Consider the following 12,389-nt stretch of genomic DNA (forward strand, 5'->3'; position numbering starts at 1 on the left):
TACCACTTCCACCACTTCCATAGCTCTTGGTGATACGCACTTTACTACGCCTATCAAGGCACAAGTTCTTGGCGCCATTCGCTTTCTGGAAGGCCATAAGATTTCACACTATAAGAACGATGTTTTCAGCTCTTTCGGTATAAGCCGCCGGTCAGGCTGGCAGATCCTGCACAACGCGCGCGAACGGCGGCACCCAGAGGTGGATCCAGGGGCCGGAAGCCGGTGCTTACGCCAGCCAATTTGCTAGCAATAGAAAGCACTATCTAGCAATCCGGTTTCCAAGCCCGGGCACTAAGCTGGCAAGGCCTTGCCAAAGCCGCCGGCATCTTGACGCCAGTTTCTACACGCACGATCGAGAGGGCAATGGGTACACTAGACTACCGGAAGTGTATTGCTTGCGAGAAGGGCTTTGTCTCGCCAGCGTACGCCAAGCAAAGGATAGAAGCAGCCAAGCTTTCACTTTCCTATCGCCCTTTGACTGAGAACTGGCGCGATATAAGATTGTCAGATGAATCTCACTTTGGTATATGCCCTGAAGGGAAGGTCCAGATTATACGGAAGCCTGGAGAGCGTTACTGCCCTGACTGTATCCATCATGCTGAAGAACCTTCTAAAGGTATTGAACGATACCATGTTTGGGCTGCTGTTGGCTGGAACTTCAAGTCACCACTTCACTTCTATAGTGTTCCTACCAACACCAACGGAAAGATGTCCTTGGCTGTATATCGCGATATCTTGGAAGAAGTGGTAGGTCCTTGGCTGGCACGTGGGGATTCTTTTGTTCTAGAAGAAGATGGGGATTCTGGCCATGGTGGAGGAAAGAAGCCTAATATTGTAAGGCAGTGGAAAGAAGAACACTAGCTCAAGCACTATTTTAATACGCCTGGCTCACCAGACCTTTCGCCCATAGAAAACTGTTGGCGTGCAGTAAAACAATTCGTACGTGCACACTATACTATAGGAGCTGACTTGAAGGCACTGATTTTGGAAGGCTGGGAGCGTGTAAGTCAGGAGAGCATCAATAAGATGGTGGATTCTATGGTAGTGCGGATGGAAGATGTGTTAGCCGGCTAGGGTTAGATGACTGGGTGGTAGAAGGCCCTGTGGTGACTTGCTTGTAGGTAGGAATTTCTATGGTAGTGGAAGTACTGTGCGGGGTCTGGTGTGCTGGTTTTTTTGGCAACCGCTTGCCTGTGTGCGAGCGGTTTTGGGTGCGGTGTGGAAAGGCGTCAGAAGAGAGGATACGTAGTGTCGGAAGAAGCCGCATCTAAGTCACATGTGGGGGCAGGTGGCGTATATGCTAGGCCACATACGGCCTAGTTATGTAAGCCGAATGCCGCATAGCTACGGTATCTCGGCGATGCCCACCTTTCCTTTTCTTCCGAATACAAGCACCTTTTCGCCCTCAATTGATGCAGCGTTGGATGTGACACGTAGGGTAAACGAGAAGGCGTCGTTGCAAAACAACGCACCAGATCGTGCACAGTCAGGCAACACCAAATATATGACAGCCATTGCGGGCAGGCTGCCTCAGTCTCCCTCCTAACACCTTACTCCTTCACGGCGTAAGCGAGCACAGCAACGATTAAGCAAGCACAGCAAGATGAGCAACGCCAACGAAGCCAGGATGAAAGTCCTCGACTTCGAGCACCCGACGAGATGGATCACGGGCATGTTCCAGCGCAATCTGTTCGACCGCGTACTGGCGCCGGCACGCCCGATCCGCGGCCGGGCGACCCGGACCCGCCTCCCGGCTCAACGTACCGGGTCCGCATCGTGGAGATGCAGCGCATGCGCATCCAGCGGCTCCAGATCAACTTGACCCAGCACGCGAGGCGGCTCTCGGAAGGAACCGAGCCCGATGGCTGGGAGGAGCTGGACACGGACATGCGTCACTTTGGTGGGCGAATCAATAACCCTCACCCTGCTCTGTTTAGCTGTCTTGAGAAGCATAGACTAACACCTGGAACGCGTCCTTACCGGCCACTGGTCCCGCCGCGTGGCGGCAATTGGTGGAGGGGCTTCGCGTCGCGCGTCGTCGTCGCCACCGTCGCGCCGCGTTCCTCGTCGGCCCCATGTGGCTCATGATTCAGGTTAATAGTACTGTTGTTGCGCTGTGGTCGACGACCCTGTTCGTGTCAGTCTTTGGTATCCTCATGTCGTCCAAGCTCGCGGACGAGGTCGCGGTGCTCTCGGCGACGGCCACGTAAGCTGCCGTACTAGTCGTATTTATTGCTTTGGTCGCGCAGTCTCAGCAACTGGCGGCCTAGGATTGTTTGTTTTTGAGTCTGTCACCGGTGTGTGGTTGCAGCATGGAATTCACAGCCCGCCATGTTTTTTATTTGTTTTTCCTGTTTCTCTTATGTCTGCTGTTCGGTTCACAACTTCACATGAGTCAAGCTGTTAAAGGGGGGCGGAAGGGAAAAAGGGAACCGTGCGCGCCCTCCTACCCCTATTGTCACGACTAAAGCATATATAGTTAAAAGACCGTCAAAACGAGCAACGAACCAACTGCGATACAATACTCTATTCTTCTACTGATCTGCTCCGTTCACCCATCTCGCCAGAATTTGATCTGACTGCCGCCTCACCAGGGAATAATGGCCTGGTCATGGTTGAAGAACTTGCCCGAGTCTTCCTCCTTGGCCGCGTTGTCAAACTGCACCAGAATACTTCGTCAGCACACACACATCCTAACACTCACGAAAAGCATGCACTAGCAGCACTGGCCTGACCGCGTTGACGTCGTACACGCGCCGCAGAACCGCTGCGTCCGCGCCCACCACCGTCGTCGGCTCGCCCGTGCGGTGATCACCATCTTGTCCAGCCGGTCGATGACTTCCTCGGTCCTAATTTGCTTCATCGCCGCGGTGTGGTCCGCCGCCGACGTCGCTTCGATCTCGACTAGCACTAGCCGCGAGCCCGCGCCCTTGGCTGCTGTGGAGTGCAGGGACGTGGCCGAGGGTGAGGAGAGGTCCCGAACGCTGCCGATTACGACATGGTTTGGGCGGGCGAGGTAGGACTTTGCGATGGCGCGGCCCAGGCCGCAGCTCACGCCAGTGATGAAGACGTGGGTGGTGGTAGTTTCGGCCGTGGTGGTAGTGTCAGCCGTGGTGGAATTAGATATGAACTATGCTGAGGGTGGAACTAGCAGGTTTCGAAAGAATAAAGAGAAGAAAACGGCGGGCTTTTTAATAGCGAGAGAGAAGGAAAATGCCGCCGGCAGAAGGGAGGCAAGGGCGGATTGGTGGCAACCGGCTGACGACTCAAGTGCGTGTCAGTCGGTTTCGGGATCCGAACAATGGAACTGCAAACCTGTTATCTGCTAAACCCGGGTTATTTACAAGTGTTCGTAATGATAAATATAAAATCATTATCCGACCAGCTAAGAGGGCGTTACGATCTAGCTGGCTACCCTCGTCGTTCGGATTTAGTAGACTTGACAAGCTGGGGGATATGTGACATATAGATTAAAGTTGGTCACGAAAAACAGTCAATACCCAGCGGAAGCACGAAGCACAAGTCAAACACGAAAGGTTCTCGGATCTGGCTACAACTGGCGCAAATAAGGTTAGCACTTTGGATCCTAGAGCTAACCTAGGCAAGTTCCATAATGTCGACCTCTGACAGTCCACCCAGCTCTTTCGGCACAACGTCGATAAGGTTGCGCCACACCTGCATGCGCATAGGGACGGGATTCACTGAACCTTGCTGATCAAAATGTATTTATTACGGCGCCCCCCTGCCAATTTTATCCATTTCGTCACCTGCGAATCTCCAACAAGACCGCAACTCACCATCACCTTCTATCGCGCCTCCCTCCCAATATCTATGGACCACCATAGCTGTCGGCCAGATGGCGACGAAAAATATACCCTCAAGATCTGTATGGTGTCGCCGCTCAGTGCCTTGGACAGATTCTCACCAATATCACCACAAAAAGCCCCTTGGTATGTCATGTTCTCGTTCGACTTTGCCGACGGGCCGGGATATATACGAAAGGGGTTATGGTGGACCACACGAAATTTGGTCCATGAGCAATCTTTGCTTAGATGTGGCCCCAAAGAAGGGGATTACCAGTTCACTCGGCTTTGGCGCATTCGCGAGTTTCCCAACAAACCTGCCGCAAAGTCCCGCTGGACCGGGACTATCACCTTTCATGGGAGTACGATTGAGATACTATCAAGCTTTCGCCTACAGTCATTGAAGAAGCAGCATATCTTCGCCGCTATGACTGAAAACCCTTCCGGCGATATTAATCAGATGTTCGATCGCGACCTTCCCGCTTACTGCGTTAACTGCATATACGACGACGACCCAACGAACCCGTGGTGGATGTGGCCAATGGAATCTATCGTCGAAAAGAGCTGGAGTCGGATGCTAATGCGGAAAACGGCTGGGATGCTTCCATGGCTTATCGGCTTAGTCATTATCTTCGTCATGTTCAGCACTGATGTTTGTCCAGTTATTTGATATGGAGGGGGTAAGGGTAACGTTCAGGCGTTAAGTCAGGTGACCAGCTTTTAGACCAACCCCTTTTTAGACCACAAGGTTCTAGAAGGATGACTAACCCTTGCCACCCAACTCTTCTATTTCAATCGCCCACAACTTCACGAATTTGATTCCAATCCGTTTCCTTTCTTTTTCAATAGCTTGAGAATTTTCAAATTAAGCCAAGTACGCAGTTTGATTTGCAGAACGCCCTTGCGGAGTATGCTAAAACTGGCAAACTCCGCGATGCGGCTAAAAACCACGGCATCCCCCATAATACTTTATATTATCGATCTAAAGGTAGTAATCCAGCGACCTACTCCCAAATAATCAATCAGAAGCTTTCTCCGGCACTGGAAGAACGTCTCGCAGAATGGGTTCTCTTCCAGGGGGTCATTGGCAACCCCCCAACCCACAGGCAAATACGGAAATTGGGTACCAGAATACTCGCCGCCTCTGGAGAGCCAGCCCACCTTGGAAAGCACTGGTGCCGCCGCTTTTTGAACCGAAATCCTTCCATTTCTACCAAGAGACCACAGAGAATCCACGCAAACCGTGCTGACCGAGCCTGCGAGGCCGTTATTCGGCCCTGGTTTGACTCCCTGGAGTTTCTAGGGGTTAAGGCCATTCTGCCGGAGAACAGGTACAATATGGACGAAACTGGCATAGCTAATGGCATTGGAGATAACGGTCTGATTGTAGGCTCCAAATCTAGAAAGCTTTTACAAAATAGGAAGTCTGGAGACCGAATTTGGACGACCTGTCACGGCCGGCTTGGAATGAGGGCGGAACTCCTCTATTGGGCGCTATAGACGAAGATTCTAAACTAAAGGGAAAAGGGAAAAGAAGCTCAAAAGCCTCCCCTCGCGAGATTCTTCCAGGACGTCTCAAGGTGGGGCTCTGGCTGGTCGGGTGGATCCACCCAACTGGCGTCTGATTAGTCAGAGCGTCTGGGAGGCCTGGAGGACCAGGCCCTCACACGACCATTCTAGAGTGCGTTTCGGCCGACGGCCGGTTTTTGAACTCACTAGTTATTTTCAAGGGTGGGAGCCTCCAGCAGCAGTGGTACCCACGCGATTTGACCCCATTCAAAGGTTGGGCCTTCAAACCGACCAAAAACGGGTGGACTGACGATGACACTGCCGTCGAATGGTTCCGCGAAGTCTTTCTTCCGGCCACTCGGCCGGCCAACCCCAAGGAGAAACGCCTCCTTATTTTGGATGGCCACGGCAGTCATACCACTGAGGAATTTATGTGGCTGGCTTTTACCAACAACGTACAGTTATTATTTCTGCCAGCCCACACCTCTCACGTTCTCCAGCCCGTGGATGTAGCCGTTTTCGGCCCGCTGAAGGCTAAGTATAGGGTATAGCTGAATGACTTGCTTTCTGGCCTAACCAGCGACTCTGTCGCTGCAAAACGAGCCTTTTTAGAATGCTATAGGCGCGCCAGAATCTACGGAATGACCGAGTCAAATATCAAGGCTGGTTGGAAGGCCTCAGTGTTGTGGCCAGTCTCCCTAAGGAAGCACCTAAGCAACAGCCTCGTTATTAAGAATTCCAATGGCTGCATTAGTACGGTAGCCCCCACACCTTCTGCAGGCCTTGAGTCGTTCAATAACCCCATTCTGGGCAAGAATTCGTAGGGCCGGCCTTTGTGGTTTACCTCTAAAAAGGCCAAGGATTTCTCGGCTTAGGGGGAGCGTTTTTTACGTAGTACTAAACGTACTGCCAGCGAACGGCTTTTTATGCGGAAAGCCTACAAAGGATTCGATAACATGGCCTTCCAATTGGCTACCATTCAACAACAATTGCAAGTGGCCTAGGAAGACCTCGAATGTGCGAGAGGCCGGAAGAGAAGGAGGGTGGAAATCGACCCCAATAAGGCCTTTGCTGGTATTGAGGAGATCCGCCGCGTACAAAGATTAGCTGCTGGGGAGAATGTTATGGATTCTGAAATTTCAGAAGAAGAGGAATCTGACACTGCAAGCTGTATTAACGTAGCTATCTAATTGACGAAGCTGTGAGCAATTGAGTTTTGTGAGGACCCGTCCACCAAACTGGCCCTGAAGCAGCCAGAGCCGCCCAGAACCCACGGGCCTATCAGAAGCCTCCTCGAGGCCCCACCTACCCCACTGATAGATGCAAACTTATTCGCGAGCACGCGACGCGTTGTCGGACTTTTCCTTCTTTCCCTCCTCAGCTTAGAATCTTCGTCGATAGCACCCAATGGACTGAGTTGACCTCAATGCCTTGCCCTGGTCGTGACAAGTTTCATGATGTGGTGGGGTGGCGATTTTAGTGCGTGGTCTAAAAGGGGGTTGGTCTAAAAGCTGGTCACCTGACTCCTTTATGATATAATAAAAACTAAATCATTTATTCTGTGCACTTCCCGAGCTCCGTTTTCGACTCCTATATACCCTCATTTTCGGCCACTTTGAGCCCCAGAGACAAGGCTTCTAACCGCCATCTTAGTTATTGGAGTGAGCGACTTTTTTTTATCCCGGAGCCTTAGACCCACTATTAATCGGATACACCCAATCAAGTCACTATTACCCATCCACAACAACTGTGAGGACCCGTCCACCAAACTGGCCCTGAAGCAGCCAGAGCCGCCCAGAACCCACGGGCCTATCAGAAGCCTCCTCGAGGCCCCACCTACCCCACTGATAGATGCAAACTTATTCGCGAGCACGCGACGCGTTGTCGGACTTTTCCTTCTTTCCCTCCTCAGTTTAGAATCTTCGTCGATAGCACCCAATGGACTGAGTTCACCTCAATGCCTTGCCCTGGTCGTGACAACAACCTACCTATCCACAACTGTAAGAGAAGGCAGGTACGCCTGATCAAGGTGGTCACAATAGGAGCAACAAGCAGGGCGAGCAATGACTGGTATTGGCGTAAGACTTCAACCTGGCCTGAGCTAAAGAGGTGTGCGAAGGCCATAGTCTATATACACGTAAAAGGGGTTACGAGTCATCCTTGCGTGGCCAGGGTGGTAGTGGCGATAGTGCGTGGCCCTGTTAGCGGTGGCGATAGTGTCGATGGTGGCGAGGGTGGCCCTGGTGGCGGTGGCCATGGTGGTTACGCGGGTGGTTTCCTTACAACAACTCACAACTCACGTATACTAGGTAGGTAGGTAGATAAATGAATAACATCTCTCTCTAATTTGAAATATATATTGTCTACTCTATATTTCGTAATTAAGTATAGAATAACTTCAATAAGAGTTGACTGGGTGATCGCTGGGGGCCCGAAAATGGGCTCTAGAAGTGCACCAAATAAGAGTGTGGCGTCTCACGGCGCATCCGTTTCTATTACAAACCACTCGACTGTTAGGGTCGTCTGTCTGTAAGGGAGCATGGGCTCCACAGAATGCTGGGGTTGGTAATTATGAAGATAGAACAAAGGGCAAGCTCCTATCGCACGGGTAATACAGTCAAATCGGAATGCCACTCAAAGTGTATGAGTGCAGCGAATGTGTATTGCTTGCTTGAAGAACCAAGCAAGAACTGTCTAAGACCGTGGCTACGGTCATCGTATATATCTAATTCAGGTAACCAATCAGGACTCTTCCTTTGCGTGCTCAGTGCTCCTCCTAACGCTTGGTACACCGAGCGTCTCAGAGACTACCGAGCGCCCTGCTCGGTGCGCTCGCCTGGTCTTGGCAGACCAGTCGCACCGAGCGCCTCCTGATTGGCTGTGTCGAACACTTGCGGGGCCCGACCGCCCACTTATGCGGCCCAATTGGCAATTGGCTTCCAGCGCCTCCTGCAGTCTTGGACCAGGATCGTAACAAAGAGTTATTATCTCCAACAAAATAGAACTAAGTCGGCATATATAAGAGAAGGCAGGTACGCCTGATCAAGGTGGTCACAATGGAGGCAGCGAAGAGAGCGAGCAACGAGTGGTATTAGAGAAAGACTTCAACCTGGCCCTCGCAAAGGAAGGTGGGCGAGGGCCGCTACTTATATACAGAGTGTGTGGTTCCGTAGTGCCACGCTCTGGGTGCCACAGTGTGGCGCTGGGTTCCCTGCCGGTGTGGCGCCGAGATCCCGGCCGGCTGGCATTGACTATGTGTGACGAACCTGGTTCGTACTGGACCAGCTGCAGGAGGCAGGCGCCTCAGGCAAGACTGGGGGCCCCGCTCGTCGAGAGCCAATCAGACGGTGCCCGGTGCCAAGAGGGCTCTTGGCACCAGGCAAACGGAAGGACGGCCAATCAGAGGTGGCCCGGTGCCAAGAAGGGTCTTGGCACCAGGCAAATGGCCCGGCACGCTAGCGGTGCCCGGCGCCAGGCAGCTCCTTCCTGCCGGGCAAGTAAGAGCTGTGCTCTTACTGGCCCGCCATAATTAAATAAATACGATGACCGTATCCACGGTCTTAGATAGTTCTTGCTTGGTCCTCCAAGCAAGCAATACACATTCACTGCACTCATACACTTTGAGTGGCATTCCGATTTGACTGTATTACCCGTGCGATAGGAGCTTGCCCTTTGTTCTATCTTCATAATTACCAACCCCAGCATTCTGTGGAGCCCGTGCTCCCTTACAGACAGACGACCCTAACAGTCGAGTGGTTTGTAATACTATGCCAGTTGGCAACAGGTGGTGTGCGCGCGTGTGTTGTGCATGTGCGCGCACCTGTGTGGGTGCTTCTCCTTACATCTAGTATAACAGTAGCCTATATAAGGTACTAAGGGAAGCAAGCTGACTGCCACAGGTCTATAGGACTCTACTACAGGCCTACCACTTAGACTATGAGAACTCTACTCAGTAGTCTACCTCATAGGCTGTAGGAAACTCTGCCCTGCAGCTAAGGTCTTCGGGAGTAACGGAGGGTGCTGTGAGGACCCGTCCACCAAACTGGCCCTCAAGCAGCCAGAGCCGCCCAGAACCCCGGGCCTATCAGAAGCCGCCTCGAGGCCCCACCTACCCCACTGATAGATGAAAACTTATTCGCGAGCACGCGACGCGTTGTTGGACTTTTCCTTCTTTCCTTCCTCAGTTTAGAATCTTCGTCGATAGCACACAATGGACTGAATTCACCTCAATGCCTTGCCCTGGTCGTGACAGGTGCTAAAGAAGACAAAGAGGACTTGTATTATAGAAGGTGTATAGTACAAAGAGTAGTGAGTGAGATGTTTTACAATCTAGAACCGGGACTCCACTAAGCTAGGCCCGGCCTAGGACTGTGTAGGTTTGGGTGGGTGAGCGTTGAAGGCAGTATGCCGCTGAAGCAAGTATTGATCAATAAGGAGTATCAAGTAGTACACAGATTGCAAGAGTCTCACTCTCCATAATAGATAAGCAAGTAGTCAGTTGTGTCACGCAGGCTGGCGATCCATTCCACGTCCACGGTCCACGCGTCCACGCCGTGGAAATGGATGGTCCGTGCATCCATTTCCATCCATTCCACGGACCTGCCCGTTACATAATCCATCCATCCACGCGAGGGCTCCGTGGAGTGGATGCGTGGAAATGGAAGCAGGGGTGTGAAAGGGTAGGGGTGGTCCTGGTCTGGCCCCTCAATACCCCTGCAATTCAGGTGGAAACAAGCTTGGTCATGGTTGGCCGAGATCTCAGGTACCTATAATACGGTCATTTCCATATACAAATAAAGGTATCTTTAAATAGAATAGAACAGCTATGGGTCTTGGACATTTCGCGTCAAAGGTGTCGCGTCGAACGCGTCTAGACGAGTCCATTCTCGATGAGTACCGCGTAGGATGGCTAAGACGCCGGTTATCAGCTCTATGGCTCTCAAGTCGCCAGATCAGGAGAGTCGGAAGGACTCGTGGGACCTCTTCCCTTGGAAAGATTTTCCCGGATACACGCAATATCAACGCTGCGCGTCCACATCATCATGGATATGGCAATTCGGCTACGATATTGAGAAGAGCGACGATGATACAAAACGGCGATGGGTTTGCAAGGTCTGTGTTGACAGTCGCAAGCCCAACCCTCATTCGACAGCCTCAAGCGGTACGCAGAACGCGGAGATCCATCTCTGGAATGACCACAAGGTCTATGACCCTTCCGGAAAGCGGAGACCGCCCAGCAAAGCAAAGGAGAAGACACCATCGAGGAATATAGCCGAGATGATGAAGCTGGATACTCATGACGTGCGAGAGCAGCAGATCGCAAACCAGATCATTGGCCGCTTTGATCGGCTAGTGTTCCAGCGTTTGGTTGTCTCATGGATCATCAACAGCAACTCTTCTTTCCGACAAACTGAAGATCCATACCTCCGTGCCGCTTTCGAGTATCTCAATCCACTCGTAAAGACAACCGAAGCGCATATTACGCACGATACAGTCCGCAGGCGGATTCTTCAGGTGTACGGGGAAACAAGGCGGAGATCAAGCGAGTATTAGCGGCAGCCCCGGGGTCAATTCATATTGCATTCGATGGCTGGAGGTCCAATAATCGCCACGCTTTGTATGGAATCTGTTGCTATTTTCTCAACACCCTTGGCCAGCCGGGAAAACTCGTGCTCGGCCTTCCTGAGCTGGTCGACCGCCATTCTGGCGACAATATCGCCGCCCATGTTGTCGAGGTCCTTCGAAGCTATGACATAGCTCATAAGGTGGGATATTTCACACTCGACAACGCTAAGAATAACGATACGGCGATGGAAGAAATTGGGAAGGCGCTTGGTTTTGAGGGTAAAACTCGGCGATTACGCTGCTTTGGCCACATCCTCAATCTTGCCGTCAAAGCACTTCTCTTTGGCCATGATTCCGAGGCTTTCGAGGACGATATTCAAGGGAACGAGGCACCTGACGCGAAACTCCACGAGCTATGGAGACGAAAAGGACCGGTTGGGAAACTCCATAACCTCGTCTTCTGGATCCACCGTTCAGACACTCTGACCAGTCACCTTCGATTTCTTCAGCTTACCGCGTATAGCAAGTCTGATGATCCGGCGACTCGAGCGAAGAAACCTCTGGATGTTATCACCGATGTGGTCACCCGTTGGCTATCCACTCTTTATATGATTCGGCGTGCCCTTCTCCTAAAGGACTTCCTCCAGGATCTTTGGTACGAACAGAAAAGCGAGTGGGAGGGGCTGGTATTGAGGGGAAAGAAGTCAAACAGCGACGTGCCACTTTGCCTCAGGGACGAGAACAAACTCGGAGAGAAAGACTGGGCTATTATCTCCTTATTTAACGAGGTCCTGCAACACTTCGAGCACGTCCTGATTACTCTCGAAGGCGATGGTCAGCAGCGCAAGCGGAAAGAAGGATACATCGAAGCGTATGGGTGTCCATGGGATATCCTGCTTGGCTACGAATACCTCCTTGGTAAAATGGAGATATACAAGGCTACCGCTCATCGATATCCCGACCCTGAACACTTCAAGGTTAATATTAACCTCTGTTGGAAGAAGCTTGACAGGTACTACTCGCGGCTTGACGAGACGCCGGTCTATTACGCCGCCATTACACTTCACCCGGCGTACCGTTGGGGATATTTCGAGGACGTCTGGGCGGATCGCCCGGACTGGATCCAGACTGCAAAATCCGTTGTAGAGGGACTATACCGGTCTCACTACGAGTGGCGAACTATCTCGCGGGATCAAGACCGCGGCGAGCCAGTCATGAAGAAGCGGCGCATATATCGGAATCCTTTTGATGAGTATCGTGGAGAATCCCGTCTTGCCCCGACTCTATTACAGCTACCTTCATCGACGACTCCCCTGTTGCAAGCTGAGGACGTGGGCGGCGGTTCAGCTCATTCTGTTGGCGACGAATACAGCGATTGGTTCCGCGACGTCCATAAGTCTGACCAGAATGTCCTAGATCCTATTAGCTATTGGTATGAGAGGCGGGAAGAGTATCCACGTCTGTCGCAAATGGCTCTCGATGTGCTTTCTGTCCTTCCTATGTCTGCTGATG

The 12,389-nt window shown here is 51.9% G+C and overlaps 2 protein-coding genes across 2 annotated transcripts; both read left to right on the forward strand.

Moving 5' to 3' along the window:
- Positions 1-1,394: 1,394 nt before the first annotated feature.
- B0T26DRAFT_735220 (uncharacterized protein) lies at positions 1,395-2,513 on the forward strand. The gene has a single exon (XM_060443227.1). It carries the CDS (start codon positions 1,660-1,662, stop codon positions 2,086-2,088), a length of 429 nt encoding a protein of 142 aa, XP_060289584.1. The 5' UTR covers positions 1,395-1,659; the 3' UTR covers positions 2,089-2,513.
- Positions 2,514-3,563: 1,050 nt separating this feature from the next.
- On the forward strand, positions 3,564-4,582 carry B0T26DRAFT_735224 (uncharacterized protein). The gene is made up of 2 exons (XM_060443228.1): positions 3,564-3,689; positions 3,723-4,582. Exon 2 carries the CDS (start codon positions 3,832-3,834, stop codon positions 4,471-4,473), a length of 642 nt encoding a protein of 213 aa, XP_060289585.1. The 5' UTR covers positions 3,564-3,689; positions 3,723-3,831; the 3' UTR covers positions 4,474-4,582.
- Positions 4,583-12,389: the final 7,807 nt, after the last annotated feature.

The sequence above is a fragment of the Lasiosphaeria miniovina genome (genome assembly GCF_030549165.1).
Source record: "Lasiosphaeria miniovina strain SMH2392-1A chromosome Unknown B0T26scaffold_9, whole genome shotgun sequence".
Taxonomy (NCBI): Eukaryota; Fungi; Ascomycota; class Sordariomycetes; order Sordariales; family Lasiosphaeriaceae; genus Lasiosphaeria; species Lasiosphaeria miniovina.

Excerpts from the sequence above, each read along its gene's own strand:
- B0T26DRAFT_735224 (XM_060443228.1), top strand. The coding sequence starts at position 3,832 with ATGGACCACCATAGCTGTCGGCCAGATGGCGACGAAAAATATACCCTC.
- B0T26DRAFT_735220 (XM_060443227.1), top strand. The coding sequence starts at position 1,660 with ATGGATCACGGGCATGTTCCAGCGCAATCTGTTCGACCGCGTACTGGC.